Source organism: Quercus lobata, chromosome 8 (genome assembly GCF_001633185.2).
Source record: "Quercus lobata isolate SW786 chromosome 8, ValleyOak3.0 Primary Assembly, whole genome shotgun sequence".
NCBI classification, from domain to species: Eukaryota; Viridiplantae; Streptophyta; class Magnoliopsida; order Fagales; family Fagaceae; genus Quercus; species Quercus lobata.
The window spans coordinates 2,468,632-2,486,797 of NC_044911.1; the positions used below are offsets into that span (position 1 = coordinate 2,468,632).

The 18,166-nt window shown below is 35.4% G+C and overlaps 1 protein-coding gene across 1 annotated transcript; it reads right to left on the bottom strand.

The window, feature by feature from the left end:
• Nucleotides 1-9,649: 9,649 nt before the first annotated feature.
• LOC115955433 (disease resistance protein RPM1-like) lies at nt 9,650-13,435 on the bottom strand. The gene is made up of 2 exons (XM_031073559.1): nt 13,192-13,435; nt 9,650-13,006 (listed from the first exon to the last, which is right to left on the bottom strand). Exon 2 carries the CDS (start codon nt 12,849-12,851, stop codon nt 9,972-9,974), a length of 2,880 nt encoding a protein of 959 aa, XP_030929419.1. The 5' UTR covers nt 12,852-13,006; nt 13,192-13,435; the 3' UTR covers nt 9,650-9,971.
• Between the last annotated feature and the right edge of the window lie 4,731 nt (nt 13,436-18,166).

Consider the following 18,166-nt stretch of genomic DNA (forward strand, 5'->3'; position numbering starts at 1 on the left):
CAGGACAGCGGTTAAATGCATTGTGGAAGCTAAAGAGGGCGAGGTAAATCCTGAGTGCTCGGACAAATCCAGGATGTCAACAATCTGGAAGACCATTTGGGGCCTCCAATGTCCAAACAAAATAAAGCATTTCTTATGGAGAGCATGTAGGGATATACTCCCCACAAAGAAGTGCTTGGCGCATAGGAATATTATGAAGGATGATTGTTGTGATTTTTGCGGTGAGAGTGAAACCTCTGGACACTGTTTGTGGAACTGCATAATAGCGAAAGAAGCGTGGAAGGGGCTGGGTTTTAATATTGATAACCCAGTACATGCTACTGTGGAGTTCTTAGATGTTGTTTGGCTATTGCTGGAATCCTAGGGAGACAAAGATTGGGAGCTGTTTGCTATTGTGGCCTGGTGCTTATGGAACAACCGGAATACTATTAGACATGGGGGAGTTAGCAAACAAGGCAAAACCATCACAAAAGAGGCAAGGAGATATCGGGAGGAAGTTCAGACTGCTTTACCGTCTAAAGGCCAGGTGCCTCGGCCTATGCCTAAACACAAACATTGGTCCCCTCCTCCGCAGGACTGGTATAAGGTGAATGTGGACACTGCTGTCTTTAGGGAACAAGGCACGTGTGGAATCGGGGTGGTTATCAGAAATAACAAGGGGCAAATCATGGGGGCAATGAGTAAAAAAGTGTTATTTCCGCTGCAGGCTTTAGAGGCAGAAGCTAAGGCGGCTGAAGTTGGAATTCTCCTAGCATGGGACCTGGGTTTGAAGAATATTGTAGTAGAAGGTGATGCCCAATTGGTGATCCAAGCTTTGAAAGGAGTAGATGCACCTGCCACCCCAATTTTAAAGATAGTTGAAGGCACCAGAAATTACTTGCAGACGTTTTGCTCTTGGAAAGCAGTCCACACAAACAGAAGGAACAATACGGTTGCTCATCTACTTGCTAGAGAGTCTAAGAATGTAAATGACTGCGTAATTTGGGTTAAGGATTCCCCACCCTGTATTGAGAATCAAATATTGAATGATGTAATTGCTTTGGACGTTTGTCCTTATTAATGAAAGCTCTGGTACAAGTTGACAATCAAAAAAAAAAAAAAAAAAACAAATCTAATTCAATTTAACAGGCAATTTCAAGAAGTATATAATGCTAATTTTTTTTTCTTGAGTGAAATGGGTCCAAGTCCAAGCGTCCGAGTCAGTTCGACGCATTCCAACAATTATAGAATTTGTGATATACAAAAATGTTGATGTTGTAAGTTTTGTAGCGTATACAAGCCCAAAAGATTTTGGCTATTGCTTAAAAATTTCGATGATGGAGAAAAGAAACTCTTTAAGCTGTGATTCCATTCCAATTTAGGACTTACGTTGGACAACGGGATTTTTTTAGAAAATAACTATAAAATCTAAACAATATCATTAGTTAGCAAACGTTTCAAACTATTTTGGTTTATAACAATTCGAGTTTGGTGGAGTCGATTTGTGGGTTGTAAAATCGAGTTTAGTATACTCGATTTTCCTTTTTTGCAGCAGATGACGCGGGGAAACGGCGTACAGAAATCGAGTTAAATAAACTCGATTTCTATGCATACAACCCGAGTCTAATATACTCGGTTTTTACACATAGAAATCGAGTCCGTTGGACTCGATTTCTGTGTATAAAAAACGAGTCTATTAGACTCGGTTTATATGTACAAAAACCAAGTCTAATAGACTCGGTTTTTCTACACAGAAATCAAGTCCTGGACTTGGTTTCTATTTTCTTTTGCCACACGTAGAACTCAACAAAACTCTCTCATTCCCTCCCACACTCACAGTGCGTCCATTCCATCGGTCTCAGCTCCGCTTTCTGATCCGGCTCCGTCGCCGTTCTGTCGCACTCATTCCCTCTCTTCAGCTCCGTCCTTCTCCATCGCCGTCGGCCCTCCATCTCGCTCCGTCTTAGTCTCAGCTCCGGCCTCTCACTCTCCGTCGTCGTCATAGAAACCGAGTCCATTGGACTCGGTTAGGCTACTGCAGTACTGAACGTAGGCGAGTATATTTGATTTTTTCCCTGCACCTTCTGATTTCATTTTTTCTTCCCTGCACCTTCTGATTTCATTTTTTCTTGTTCTTGAGTCTTCTGATCAATTGCAATTCATTTTTTCTTGTTCTTATTGAGTGTTGGAACGACTGGTTTTGTCAATTTTTCCCTGCACCTTCCCTGCACCTTCTGATTCTTCAGTCAGGAACGAGTGGTTCTGTAGACAAAGAAACCGAGTTCAAAGGAGTCGGTTTCTAAGCCTGAAAAACAAGTTCATTGAACTCGGTTTTCAAGCCTGGAAATCGAGTTCAACGCTGTCGGTTTCCAAGCCTGGAAACCGAGTTCATTAAACTCGTTTTTCAGGCTTAGAAATCGACAGAGTTAAACTCGATTTCTGCCTACGTGGCCACTCCGCCAACCTCAGCTAAAAACCCAGAAATCGACCCTCCTTAACTCGAATTGCTAGAAACCAAAATAGTTTAAAACGTTTCCTAACTAATGATATTGTTTGGGTTTTGTTGTTATTTTCTAAAAAATCCCTGGACAACGCTTCTTGAACTTGAGATTTAAATTGAATGACAAATGGAAAAATTACAGGTTGGTGGCCACTTGAAGGTCTCAGTTTTTCAATGGTTGGGGTTCTTGCCTACTTTGTTGATGGAACATATGTTTGATCAATTTTATTTATTTTTTTATGCATTTTTTATAAGGTGTACAAGTTTAGTAATCTAGTACAATTCTAGTTAGCTCAATTAAAAAAAAAAATCTATTTTCAAATAAGAGATATGGGATATGACTTTCACCAAGAAAATTTTTTGCATAGCTTTCTAGATACCTTAAATGTGACATGTTGAAGTGGGCATAGAAATATTACTGCAAAAACTAGACCTATGCCTTTCTGATTTTTTTTGTTTTTTTGAATTGTTTTTTACTTCAGTTTATATAAATACTTTCAAAAATAAAATCTTAGCAATATCTTTAAATTGTGGGGCATATACCATTGGTACCAACAGTTGAGTATAGAGGCCGTTTCAAAATTGGTTTAACCTAAAATGCCTTATCAAAATGGGTTTATGACTAATCTATAACCTATCTAATATCTAAAAGTAGTACTTATTATTTCTATACTCCTATTAAGCTACATAAGCATAGCATTTTAGTCAATTTTAGTCCACTTCAATCTATTATCAGTCTACTTTAGTGATACTTTGAGAGAAGAGGTTTGGGTAGAAAGATGAGTTACTTCATTGACAATTATGTTACATTTTTAACGTAATATTAATAGGTTATTGACAAAATTACATTTTTCTTATGTTATTAAAGTTTTGTATTTATCTTTTCTAATATAAGTGATAGATTTACTTATATCTACTTTATTTTTAGATTATTTAAGATATATAGAAGATGAACCATTTATAAGGATTACTAGAAATAAATTCCAACCACATATTATATTGCTTACAAAATATCTCATCTTATTAATCATTGAATGTAAAATACATCATGTCCAATTCGGGATGAATGCAGGTATCTTCTTTTTTTTTTTTTTTTTTTTTTTTGAGAAGGGGATGAATGCAGGTATCTGATGAGGCGGTTTGGGTTATTTTCTATATATGATCAAGCTTCCACCCACTTTCCCTCAACTTTTTTGCTTTCTTCTTTTAGCTTTTGAATCAGATTCGCGCCAAAGCTGTAAAGCAATTCATATGTGGATTTCTCTTTCTAATATGGCCATCGTAATCGGTTAGTCCACAAATAATGCACTTTACTTTACGTATCACTACCAGATGAAGGTAACAGTCAAGGAGATAAAAGGAAACGGTGTCAGACTCATACGAGACTTGAATCTCTATAAGTTTCAAATTTATTCAATTAAAGTTTTTGCATCAACTTTTGTCAATTTTTATTTTAAAAAAATTTTAGAAAATATTTTTCAATAACTAAATGGATTTTTTAATTAAAAATTCTTGAATATAAAAATATAAAAATTGGGACACTTAGCTGCAAAATCTAACAAAATTTGATGGAGATGACTTAATTGAATGAACTTGAAACTTTGAGAACTTTATTGAACAAAAGTAAAGTGAGAAGATTGAAATAAATTTTAGTCAAATTTAGAGTATACAACTTGCATTTTTTCCTATTTTTTTTTTTATTTTAATTCAAATTTTGAGACAGAAAATCATGATACTTATTCTATTTCCTTTGCTTCTGAGGATGCATATTATTTCCTGATCCCTTGTTGTGGAATTCATAATACAAGTTTTTTTTTTTTTTTTTTGGAGAATCAAAATTCATAATTCAAGTTGAGCAAAATCTTATTATTATTTTAAAAACCATAACTCATTCACCGTGTCTCATACTCTAATACCAAAAATAGTATGAGTGAATCAGGAACACCTAGGTTAGGAGGGGACAAATGAGACGTATCGGACCCTAAAGAATTACAAAAGCTAGTCCAGAAGGCCAAATTATGGGCCAAAAATTAATTTGCCTCACTCTCTCACAAACATAAGTAGAAACCCAACAATCATACTCAAATAACATGGAGGAGATAAAAGATATCTTATGTCAGGTTGGAGATTTCCTCAAAGAATACCCAGAAAGGGTTCGTACTAGCAAAAATGAGCCCTAAACTTTATACCTTAGATGAAGAATATCATAAAGTGCAATGATTCCCATCCCAACCGGTGAGAACTATGATTTTTGAAGCACACTCATGAAGACACTTTTCATCTCTCAAGATTTGTGAGATTTATTTGAAGAATACAATTAAATTGGTCAAACCTAAAGTACCAGATCCAAGTGAATACAAACCACTAATTTTTCTACTTGATTTTCTGAAGAAAACAAATCCAACTTGTTCCAGCAGCAACAACTATAATTTCGTTCTCCATCCAAGTCTGTGGATAAGGCCAAACATTCCAGAATTAAAGGTGCACATAAAATTAAATATGATACTAACAGGAATATTGAGGATTCAAATTATTAAAGCATCTTACATATTTGGATTAGCATCACTGAGTACAACTTGATTGTTTACCTACCACAAATGGACACACTTCAATTAACAATGTAGAACTTCACACTACCAGACAAGAAGTATCAATGAATCATTGAAGAAACTAAAACTTAAAATCTCAAATTAAATGCTACAACAAATCCTTTTTCCCCCTAAAAATACTCTATCTAAGTAGATTCTTCTATCTCCAATATTTGTTTTGACGATTGGCTCTTCTCTGTTATTAGATATTGCCTGAGATTGGGCTCTGTAGATCAAATCCACTTTCCTTAACTATTTTTTCTCACTCTTTTCCTTTCTTTCTATCAAAAAACTTGAGTCAGATGAGATTAGTAACAGTCTGTACGAAGCATAAATAGAGAGTTAAAAAAAGATAAGAAAAGTATAAGTATAACCAAGCAAAATGAACGATTTCTACAGAAGATGATGAATCATGAACCTGCATTATTGAGGAAAAAGTGACTACAGAAGTCTTTTGTTGGTGAGGTTGACTACACAAGTGAGTACCAAAGATGTCACGTGGTAGATACTGACCCTTGTTGGGCAAATTGTCATAGTACACTCGCATTAAACTTAAATATACAAATCTAGTTCAATTTAACAGGCAATTTCAAGAAGTTTAATGCTGATTTTTTTTTAATTGAGTAAAAGGGGGTCCAAGTCCAATGCGTCCAAGTCAGTTCGACGCATTCCAACAAATATAGAATTCGTGATATACAACAATGTTGATGTTGTAATTAAGTTTTGTAGCGTAGACAAGCCAAAAAATTTTGGCCATTGCTTGAAAATTTCGATGATGGAGAAAAGAAACTCTTTAAGCTGTGATTCCATTCCAATTTAGGACTTACGTGGGACAACGCTTCTTGAACTGGAGATTTTAAATTGAATGACAAATGGAAAAATTACAGGTTGGTGGCCACTTGAAGGTCTCAGTTTTTCAATGGTTGGGGTTCTTGCCTGCTTTGTTGATGGAACATATGTTTGTTCAATTTTATTTATGTTTTTATGCATTTTTATGAGGTGTACAAGTTTAGTAATCTAGTACGGTTCAAGTTAGTAGGGGTGTGCATGGGTCGGATTGGGTCATGTTAAGAGGATTTTTTGACCTAACCCACCATGGTAGGTCAAAAAAAATTCAACCCAACCCACCCATCACATAAGTCCAACCCAACCCACATGAGTCGGGTTGGGTCGGGTTGAACCTATGGGTTGGACAAATTTATTATTATTATTATTATTATTGAATTGAGTAGAAAAAATATAAATATAAATATATTAAGAAAACCCAAAGATTAATATCAATGTAACTCCTTAAAGGCAAACAACACTAATGACTAAACAACAATAGTAATTTACTAGAGTTTGTGTGAACTAATTGACTTTTATATAGGATAAGAAGAACTAGTTATTTAAAAAAATTTATTAATTATATAATATATTTTAAATATATATATATATATATATATATAAAATATATGGGTGGGTTGGGTTGGGTTTGGCAGGTTTGGAATTTTATGACCCAAACCCAACTCGACCTGCTATTAAAAAAATTTTGTAACCCAACCCAACCCACCAAGCCTTAAAAACCGACTCAACCCGACAGGTTGGGTTGGGTCAGGTCGTTTTTGGCGGATTGACTGCACACCCTTACAAGTTAATTCAATTAAAAAAACTATTTTCAAATAAGAGATATGGAATATGGCTTTCACCAAGAAAAACGGGGCAAAATAGTTAACCATTTGAGATGTCTTAGTTACTGAAAATTTTTGCATAGCTTTCTAGATACCTTAAATGTGATATGTTGTTGAAGTGGGCATAGAAATATTATTGCAAAAACTAGACCTATACCTTTCTGCTAACTAAACATTTAATTACTATTTTTTTTTACTACAGTATATATAAATACTTTCAAAAATAAAATCTTAGCAATATCTTTAAATTGTGGGGCATTCTATACCATTGGTACCAAAAGTTGAGTATAGAGGTCCTTTCAAAGTTGGTCTAACCTAAAATACCTTATCAAAGTGGATTTATGGCTAACCTATAATCTATATAAAAGTTGAGTATAGAGGTCCTTTCAAAATTGGTCTAACCTAAAATAACTTATCAAAATGGATTTATGGCTAATCTATAATCTATATAATATCTAAAAGTAGTATTTATTATTTTTATACTCCTATTAACAGGGATGAACCCAGGTAGGGGCCTAACCCTGGGCCCAAAAAAAAAATTTAGCAGGTAAAAATTTCAAAAAAGAAAAAAAGAAAATCGTGCCCCCTTTGGGCCCCCCTTAGCAAAATGACTTGGGCCCCCCTATCCCACCCGACCAGCCCATGTAACTCTAAAAAAAACGTAAAAAAACAAAAACAAAAACAAAACCCAGCAAAAGAAACCAAACGGAGGAAAGCAACAAGCGAAAACGAAGGAAAAAAGAAAAGAAAAGAGAGAGACCCATCACAGACCCAGTCACGCTACTGCTCAAGCTGCCACACGCGAGAGAAATCCATCGCAGATCTGTCCCTGTCTCAACTATCGGCGTCGCATACCCAAACGAGAAACGGCCACACCAGCGTTGCCACTGTCGCCACGCGAGACCTGTCCCTGGCTCAGATTCATGGTCAAATGATGAAAACTAAAAGTATGAAAGCATATTTAAGTAACAAATTAATTTGAGATACTGGCATTGCTTCCTTGGTGAGAGACTGTTAGGAAGAAATTTGGTTGCGAAAATAGAAAAAAGAGATCTGATGGTAAAAGTAAAACACCTGCTGAGCAGCGAAGAGATTTAAGGAAACTTCTAGGGAACTTCTTACTTAAAAAATAATCCTATATTCTTCTTTATTTACAAGATTGCCATAAGTAAATAGTAAGTTAAAAATCTTATATAAAATGTGAATAAGAATATAAGATTATAAATAAATATTTTTTTAAATCCCACCTTATTTAAGATTTCTAAAAAAAAATTAATTTAAATTCATTATTTTATATAAAAGTAACAATTATTATTTATATATATATATATATATATATATATATTTTTTTTTTTAGAACCACAAAACAACCTAAAACAGGCATTAATTGAGACAAGTAATAGAAAGAGGAACATTGATTCAACTTTCAAGGAATAAAAATGGTAAAGTTAGGAAAAGTGCTTGTTGATAGTGCATAATAAGTTTATAGTGTTGAGTTCCATTTTCATAGAAAATGTATTAAGAAATAATAGTGTTTTGTGTCTTTTGTTTTTATTGATAGATGTTTGCATCTTGATATATTAAGAAATAATGATTTTGTGTATTTTTATTGGTCAATAGTTTGTTAATAATATATGGATGCGCATTTGAATTTTTTTTTTTCTTTCATTTTTGCACTTATCTCCTGCTCCCCTAACTTAAAATCCTGGGTCCGTCCTTGCCTATTAAGCTACATTAGCATAGCATTTTAGTTAATTTCAGTCTACTTCAATCTATTATTGGTCCACTTTGGTGATATTTTGGAAGGAGAGGTTTGGGTAGAAATAGGAGTTACTACATTGACAATTATAGGGGTGAACCGCATAAACCGCACAAACTACAAAAATCACACCAAAATCGCCCGCAAAATGGCATAACTGTACCGCACCGCAAATAGTAGTGCACCGCACTACACCATCTCTATATATTAATATATTTATTTATTTTTAATATTAAATATATTATTAATAGTTTAATAACCCTAGTTTTCAAAAAAAAAAAAAAAAATTAATAACTCTAGCAAGTGTTGACTAGAAAAGCCAATCCAAAATAAAGAAAAACTAACTTAATAATTTAAAACTTGGCCCAAAAAAGAGAAAAATTAGTTTTGAGCTAAGTAGGAAAAATCCTAAATTTGAAAAATATACCGACTTCAAACTGCATCTTATACATAGTATCGCACATGTGACCATAAAAATGAGGTGCGGTGCGGTTATGATTTTGGCTAAACTCTAAACCACACCACACCGTAACGCACCACACATGTGACCACAAAAACAAAGTGCAGTGTAGTTATGATTTTAGTTAAACCGCACCACAAAGTACGATGCTAAAAATGGCCCAAAACCGCATCGTATCGTATTGCGAACACCCCTAGACAATTATGTCACATTTTTAACGTAATATTGATAGGTTATTAACAAAATTACATTTTTCATATGTTATTAAAGTCTTGTATTTATTTTTTCTAATATAAGTGATGGATTTATTTATATCTATTTCTTCTTTAGGTTATTTAAGATGAATAGAAGATGAACCATTTGTAAGAAGTACTAAAAACAAATTCCAACCACATATTATATTGTTTACAAAATATCTTGCCTTATTAATCATTGAATGTAAAATACATCATGGTTCCTTGAAAAAGAAAACTTATAAAATTTAAAATACTTATAAAATTTAAAATACTTTTAAATAACAAATATAGTTGCTTAATTTAGAAAATCTATTATAATCACATCATTTCAAAAATGGTTTGGAATTAACACTTATAAGTGTCATCTACCATTTTCATTGTTCACTAAACAGGGAAAAAAAATCAAAAATTTTCACACATCTTATGGGTTTGTGACTAGTTCCAAAAAGAATAATAGTTGATTAAAGAAAGAGATCAAAACCACATAGACAACAATTCAAAGATTTTAAAATCATTGTACAAAATAAACAATTACGGATGACCGCAACTACAATTGTACTTAAGAAAATAGCAACACCAATGAACCCATGATTGTGGCAAAACAACCACATATTTGGGCTTCAACAATGAGCATCACACTAGAAGAGACAATTGCAAACATATAGAAGTCAAACCATGGAATAAAAAATAAAAAATTTAGCCCAACATGTCCCAACAACAACAATTGATTGTTTACCTCCCACAACTTTGTCAAACTTTGATTTTTTGCCTTTGCCCTCTTAACCCCAACATCTAAACTCATCCTGGTTGAATGTTTGCCTTTGCCCTCTTAACCCCGCCAAATGCTTGGAACAGAGATTGTGGTTGTCATAGCCATAATATCCTGTACGAGCCTTGTGGAAGAGAATAATGACTGGTACATGCTTAACGATCCAGTAATGTAGCCCTTGCTCAGGATCCAAACTTTCTTCAAATTCTTTGGGCATCCCCCAAAATCCCAGTTTTTTGAGGTTTTTCAAATGTTGGATTCCGGAAGGCACCTCTTTAAGTTCTAGACAATGCCCAATGGAAAAAAATTCAAGAACAGGCAATGTTCCTTCATCTATCAATAGCGAATGCAATGCATTTAAGTGTCTAATCCATAGCCACTTGAGTTTTGGAAACCCTTCTACCTTAAAATGCAAATGTTCTCCGTTGTATGCTTGGCGTGAGATCATGAGCTCCCGTAAGTTTGGTAGATTTTGAAGGACTTTCAATGGGTCATCATTTAACCTGGACCATAAAATCTTTAGTTTGACCAGATGTTGAAGTTCTGAAATCCACTCTGGTAACTTCTCTAATCGCCCCTTTATTTGTAGGCTTTGAAGAAATTTAGGTGGGGATGAAATGAATTTTAAATCAACTATCTCATCTTCGCTAATTAAGGTTACATCAAGAGACCGAAGGTGGTTCATATTTTCAACAGAGGCACACAAAGCTGTCATGGTTTCCTTTGACAAGTTTTTCACGCCTAGCTTCCTCAATTGTTCTAACTTTCCCAACTCTTTAGTAAGATCAACCCCTCCATGATTCAACTCCACATGATACAACTTTTGCAAGTTCTTTAAACACCCAAAACCCTTTTGTATCTTTACCCCTTTACCCAAAGTCAAACTATTGTCTTTTTTGAAATCAAGATTGTAAGCTATTAAATGTCGTAGCTTACGAAGGTTGTTGATCTCAATTGGTATATCAGAAATTAGGGATTGCTTTAGATCTAGAGTCTCCAGATTTTGCAACTTTCCTATGGATTTTGGAAGAATTTTAACTTTGGTATTTCTTAAACTTAAATACCTTAAATGAAATAAACTTCCAACATCTTCAGGAATGCAATCCAACAAAGCATCTTCAAAATCCATGACTTTCAAAAGCTTGAAATTAGCAACAAAAGTACTCATAAAGGACTTTGGAAATTCATCAAGATTGAAAAATAAAAGAGAATGAATATGAGTGTTCTCAAATTCCTTCAATACAACATATGAAACTCCATCAATTGACATGCGTCGAGTTAATCCTTCAAAGTGAGACTCTTGTTTTGAGAGAACATGACAAAAACTCAAATTCTTCATCTTTCGGAGTATGACCTCACGTAAGATATCGTGGAGTCGACATTTTCTAACTTTCCCAGATATGTCAACATATGATACTTGAACCAAGCTTCTGTGGATTAATTCAGTCAAATATTCTTGTGCAACTTCCTCAAATGTTTTACCCTCCAATTCCTTCACAAATCCTTCAGCTATCCATTGTCTAATCAATTTGATGCAACTAATGGAGTAGTCTTCTGGATACATACCAATGTATAATAAGCAAGATTTGAGGTGGCATGGCAAGTCTTCATAACTTAAGGACAAGATTTTATCAACACCTGTAAGATGGGGATTTCTTCCTAACTCAAACCCAACACTATCATGCAAGTTTTGCCATTCAAAGACAGTTTTGTCTTTGGTTGACAAAAGAACGCCCATAGCAACAATTGCAAGTGGTAAGCCTTTGCACTTCTCAACAATGTCCTGAGACAATTTCTCCAATATTGGGGGACAATGTCCTCCAAATTCAAATTGGAACGCCCTTTTGCAAAATAGCTCCCATGCCTCATCAGGAGTTAGTGGTTGCAATTCGAAAACATGAACATGTGAAGATTTTTTACAAAAACTAGCCACCTCCCTATTACGTGTTGTGATCATAATTCTACCACCCTTATTATTATCAAGTAAAGCATGTTTTATACCCTCCCAAAAGTCAATTTGCCATACATCATCAAATATTACCACATACGTTTTTAGCCGTAAGTAATCTCTTAATTTACTTACCAATGATTGTTCGTCCATTGTGTCAATTCCCGGCATAGGAAGCTCCTCTCTGGCATCACGAAATTGCTTTATGATGCTCCTTAATAGATCTTGTATGTTGTAAGATTGAGACACTGAAATCCACGCATAGCATTCAAAGTGTATTCTAACCATTTGATGATCATATATTTTTTTGGCTAGTGTGGTCTTGCCTAGTCCCCCCATTCCTACTACCGAAATTACAATACGATGAGGTTGTCCTTCTACCAACCAGCCTATCAATTCATTTCTAGAAGATTCAATTCCAACAAGATCAGTATCCTCAAGATAAAGGGAGTCCTTTCGAGGGTCTTGCCACCTAACATTCCGAGTACCACTGCTTGATCCTTGACCAGTGGATTGGAACCCGTATCTTTCACTTCTTGCCTTGATTTTCTGCACTGATGCTTTGATCTTCTGAATCTTGGTGGCTGTTTCATGGTGAGGTTTTAACATTGAAATTAAGCGAGCAGATTTATGGAGGAAACCACTGAATCCCTGAAGCCGATGGGGATGATGTTGGGCCATCTCAAGCAAGTACTCGTCCATAAAAACATCCATGCGGAAAGCTACTTCTTTGACTTGTTTCACCCAAGTTTTGACACCCTCGCTCATGTCCTCTGCTGCGGCCCTTGCATCTTCATCCTTAAGGAAGGACTGAATGCTCTCCAGTTCATCTTTGATGTCAGCTACTTCTTCATGGATGTCTCGTAACAGTGTTGCTGTTGCTTCTTCGCTCAACAGGGAAATGAGCTTCTCAGTAAGAGCGGATATCGCAGCCTCTACCATATTTGTAGCCTATCTTCTTACTTCAGTGTTATTTCGTCTGAATTTGGCTGTACTCTGTGATCAGATATTGCCTGAGATTGAGTTCGTGTAGATCAAATCCACTTTCCTAAAACTTTTTTCTCTCTCTCAAACTTAAATAGATGAGATTACTAACGCTGTACGAAGCATAAATACAGAGATGAAAAAAATAAGAAAATTATAACAACTCAACAGAAAGAAAATAACAGCTCAACATCACAGTCACAGATTCACAAAAAAAAGCATTGATTCAGTATTAAACAAAACCCAAAATACAAAAAAGAGAGAGGGTTATCAAGAAATTAAAAAGACAGAGGGTCACCGTGAGAATGAAAAGATCAAGCCGCGTGGGGAAGCAGGCATGTGAAGGGCAGCAGAGGCAGATTCGTGTGGAGTGGAGGCTGTGAAAGTGACAGTGAATACATGTGGGCTGTGCCGCTGTGGGGTATGTGGAGTAGCCGTGAGAGGGAGTGATGGAGGCTTTGTGTGAGAGAGAGTGATGGAGGCGTGTAACTGAAAGTGGGGGAGGTAGTATAAGGGTAGGGTTTTCTCAATTAATTTCTGTTTAACTTAATTAATTAAAGTTAATTAGTTTTTTTTTTTTTTTTTTTTGATAAGAACAACTTCCATTAAACCAGCAAAGAAAACAGCGGAAACAGGGATACAAATACATCACAGACGATCAGGTGCCTCACTATGGCTGGGGAACATCCCTCCCAGACCTGACTCACTCTGCATAGAGGGCAAGTTCTGCGCCACCCTCTTGACATGCTGAATTTTCCAACTGCCAAAACAGTCCAGATTACTCAGAATTCACAATATGCCCTGTTTTGCCACTGACTTCCTTTGCTGAGATGCTCTAAACAACTAGGAGAGAATCTGATTCAATAATGATTTGTTGGAAGCCCAAATCTTTTGCTAACAAAATACCAGCTTCCACCGCCAACATTTCAGTCTCTACCACAGAAAAATTCCATTTAGCAGTCTACACATGTAAGCTGCCGCCACCCCCTTGTAATCCCTTATCATTACTCCAATACTTGAATTCCGTCCTCTCTCTGCTAATTAGTTTAATTTTAGTCGGTTAATCTAACTTGTCTAACGGGCAGTGGGCTTGAGTAATTTTGGCAAGGCCAAGCCCAGACGCCAGACCCAAGTTGTTCAATATATTTGCAAGGCTTCTATCATTTCAGTCCAAAAAAATATATTTGCAAGGCCCATATAAAAAAATGCATAGGAAATATTTCCAAATAAAAATATATACACTATCAACATATATAGATGCATGGCTAGATAGTTTAGCAAGTATCTGTTAGTCTTAAATGGGGTTTTGCATTTTAATAAAATTTAATGAATTTAAAGTGGAAATTTGTTAGATAGCACCGATTGTGTTTTCAACCAATTGAATATCAATAAACATTTGACATTTTTTTTAATGAATTAGTTTATATAACATGCCTCATTAAATAGATCAATCTTCAAATATTTAAAAACAAATTATAAGTAGCATGTAACTTTGCAATATGAACAAAACATTAGACTTGCATATCTCTTTTCCAACTACAAAATGTACCAATACTGAGAAACACTATTTGAAAGGAGATTTAATTGGAAAATAATTGTGCTTGCCAAAGAAGGAGTAAAGATTCATACATTTACTTTTGCAAGTCTGGAATGAAGTATTTTTAAAGGTTATGATTATGGATTCATCAAACTTGCAACATTTAACCATTTAAACTTGCTGTTTAAGTACATGAATATTAGGGATTAATCTTATAGCTTTCATCAATCTAGAGGAAGATGAATTAAAAAAAAAAAAAAAAAAAATTTTTCTGAATTTTCCTGTGCATCGCACAGGTTAGCGATTAGTTATATCTAAAAGCTGAAGCGTAGCATTTAATGTTGCTACGCTCTTGTTGAGCCACATCAAGCAGCCATGTCATTACTATTCTTTTTCCTGAATTTCTCCTATAATTTTAAAAATTACTAATAAAAAGAAAATATTTCACCATAGAGCCCACTATTACATTAACCATAAAGCCCACTATTACATTAATAATGTCCCACCATAAATCCAAATCTATATGCATGTCTATTATATTAATGTTGTCCACCATAACGCCCAAACCCAATCCGAATACCCTTTACTCTTTTAACGCCAATCCTTTCTATATCCCCTTTTGCTCTTCCAAAGACAGTTTCAAAACTTCAAACCTTTGGCTTTCTAAAACAGTTTATTTGACTAGCCTCATTACACGCACTTCGCGCGTGCAATGAGGCTTTTTCTAGGTTTAGTGATCCTATTTTATAGCCAAAAAAAAAGTCTGTGTCTTTATTTTTTATATATAATTTTTATTTTGAAAATCTAATTTATAAGTTGATAAAGCAATTTTTTTTTTTTTTTTTTTTGGTGATAAAAGATGATAAAACAATTTGAAAATCAACAAGAGAGCAACCTTATTTTTTAAACAATGTTTTAGTGGGTGTAGGGCTTTTTTTAACCAAAAAAATGAGGATCCCAAACAAAGAAAGCCCCTTAAATAGTAGTATAGATGATTCACTTCAGACCTTTAAAACTTGAAAGCAACACTAGGTGAAAGCTATTGAAGAGGGTGCAGATTTCATAGAAACACACATCCTCAGTAGTAAAGATGTAGTGCTAATATGCTCCCCTGATGCAACACTGAATCTCGATAATAGAACAAATATTGCAAACTTCAATAAGTTTGTTGATCGAAAAAGAACCTACGAGGTCCAAGGTGTGAATATGACTGGGTCTATGTCTCTCAATTTCTGGCTTAATAGCACTGCACATCTATTTTATTAAGTCCATTTTTAGGCAAAAACTGGGGTATAAATCTATTCCTTTTATAAAATTTTCTCTTTCTTCTTTTCCCCTCTCGGTTTCAGGTTACTATGGTGAGAATTACAGAAAGAGTTGTTAATACTTTACTTTGCCAAACTATATTTTAGCAAGGTGGTTAGAAATTTACAATTAGTATGTCTTGATTATCTTCAATTCAGCTTTATGTTACATCAAGGCATTTGTTATCTACAATCTAGAAAAAATGACATTTTGGGTATGGATGCACGTCCCTCAGATGCCATAAATGTGGTAAATAGATGCAAGGTATATATTTTCCATAGATCAGCATTGCATTTGGTACAAGTCAATTCTGCACAATAATGAAATTCAGACTTTCCAGTTCAAGACAGTTGAAGTTACCTTGATGTGAATGTAGCTTCCAATTGGTGGTTTTTTTAAAAAAAAAAAAAAATTATTAGGTGTTTGTTTAAGCAAGTACATGCTTGCATTTGTGCATTCATTGTGTGTGTGTGTGTGTCATGCAATATTTTTTCTTCAGTATGAAATCAGATAGGGACTGCACAACAATGCCACCCCTTTATTCCTCTTGACGTCCTTTGAGACTTCAACAGATCTAATAACATTCCCTGGTTATGTAAGAATGTTTCTTTAAAGCTTCTATAATCAGCTTAAAATTTGCTTTGTGCAGGCACCAATATTTGTAAGTAGACAAATTGTCTTGGAAGTTGCCATTAAAATTGGTTATGGGATGGGCAAAACACGTGATACTAATTAAGTCTACTTATGATGTGCCCTTGCTAGGTATTGTGCGCATAGTTGGGGGCCTTATATTTGCTATCATCTGTTGTTGTTGTATCTTGAAGCAAGAGTTATTTCTTCTCTAGTGCTACAAATGCTCCAGATATACTGTCGGACCTTCTTGCTTATTTATTTATTTAAATGCTAAATCAATTAATATAAATATATATATATATATATATATATATAAAAGCACAGACCTCATGCGAAAGAACATGAGGTCCTACCATGTGGCGCTCTATTAGAGCAACTTTTGCATTTGACCTTCCACCTCACCTCTTAAAAAATGGAATTTTAGAAATTAAAAGGATGCATGTTATTTAATTGCTTCAGCCAAAACCATTGAACCAATTCACTTCTCTCTCTCTTAAATGTTCAATTCCCATTTAAACTAAATGCACACAATTGTGTTTTTTTATAAGTCAATATCTATATCTATTATTTCCCTGAAAAAAAATCTATATCTATCTATAACCTTTGTAGCTCGCTGAATTGGTGTAAGGGTTATGTGGAGAATAACACAAATCTCATTAGATACCTACCCGCCCATTAATCAATCAATCTATATATATATATATATATATATAAAGAGCAGAGCTTCTCTATCTACAATCATCCAGACTCCCTCATTAGTCGTTACATTTACACTTTCCACTCCACAACTCTCTCCTCTTGATGTCTCTTAGCATACCCAAACCATTCCTCAAGTACACAAACTTATGGCTTTTCAGCTCTTCCTATTCTGCAAATCAATCTCCTCTCTTATGGTATTTTACATACATTTAGTCATACCTTCTGATAAGGGTAAAATTGTGAATGTGAATATTCATGAATATAGTATCATGAAGCGATGTTCAAAATAGACCCGTCGGCCTCACTTGTCATAAATGGCAGTCGAATAGCTTTAGGACGTCTACAGCTTTAGGAAGACGAGGTTAACTTGTCATAAATGGAAAGCTGACACTACTAAGCTGAAGGGAGTAGGCGAAGCTGACGACCCTAACGAGGCTGACGACCTCGACGAGGGGGTAGGCGAAGCTGACGACCCTGACGAGGCTGACGACCTCGACGAGGGAGTAGGCGAAGCTGACGACCCCGACGAGGGGGTAGACGAAGCTGACGACCCTAACGAGGCTGACGACCCCGATGAGGGAGTAGGCGAAGTGACGACCCTGACGAGGGAGTAGGTGAAGCTGACGACCCTGACGTGGCCTTGCTTGGTCTCCACGTTTGCATATATAAAGAAATATCTTGCGTCCCACGCTTGGTGTTAAATAAAAAGACTCCTACAAGGAAATGATCTCGAAAAATACGTCTAAAGAGACTCCTATAAGGAAAAGACTTCTAATCCAATAAGGAGAGGTCAACCCTCTACCACTATAAAAACCCCAATACCCTCACCAATCAAGGTACGCATAATTTACCCTCTCTAACACTTTAGAGTTGTGAGAAGTTCTAACTTGACCTTCGGAGGGTATTTGGCCGGCACCACACCGGTGCTCTCTGCAAGGTCTTCTCTTTTTGTGTTGTGCAGGCATTGTTTCGAGCACGTGAGTGCCGTGTAGCTCACTGACGATTTTTCGGCATCATCAGTTGGCACCGTCTGTGGGGACGAAGCATACTTTAGACTATCGCTTCCCGGACAAAGAGTTGCATGATACTTACTCACTCG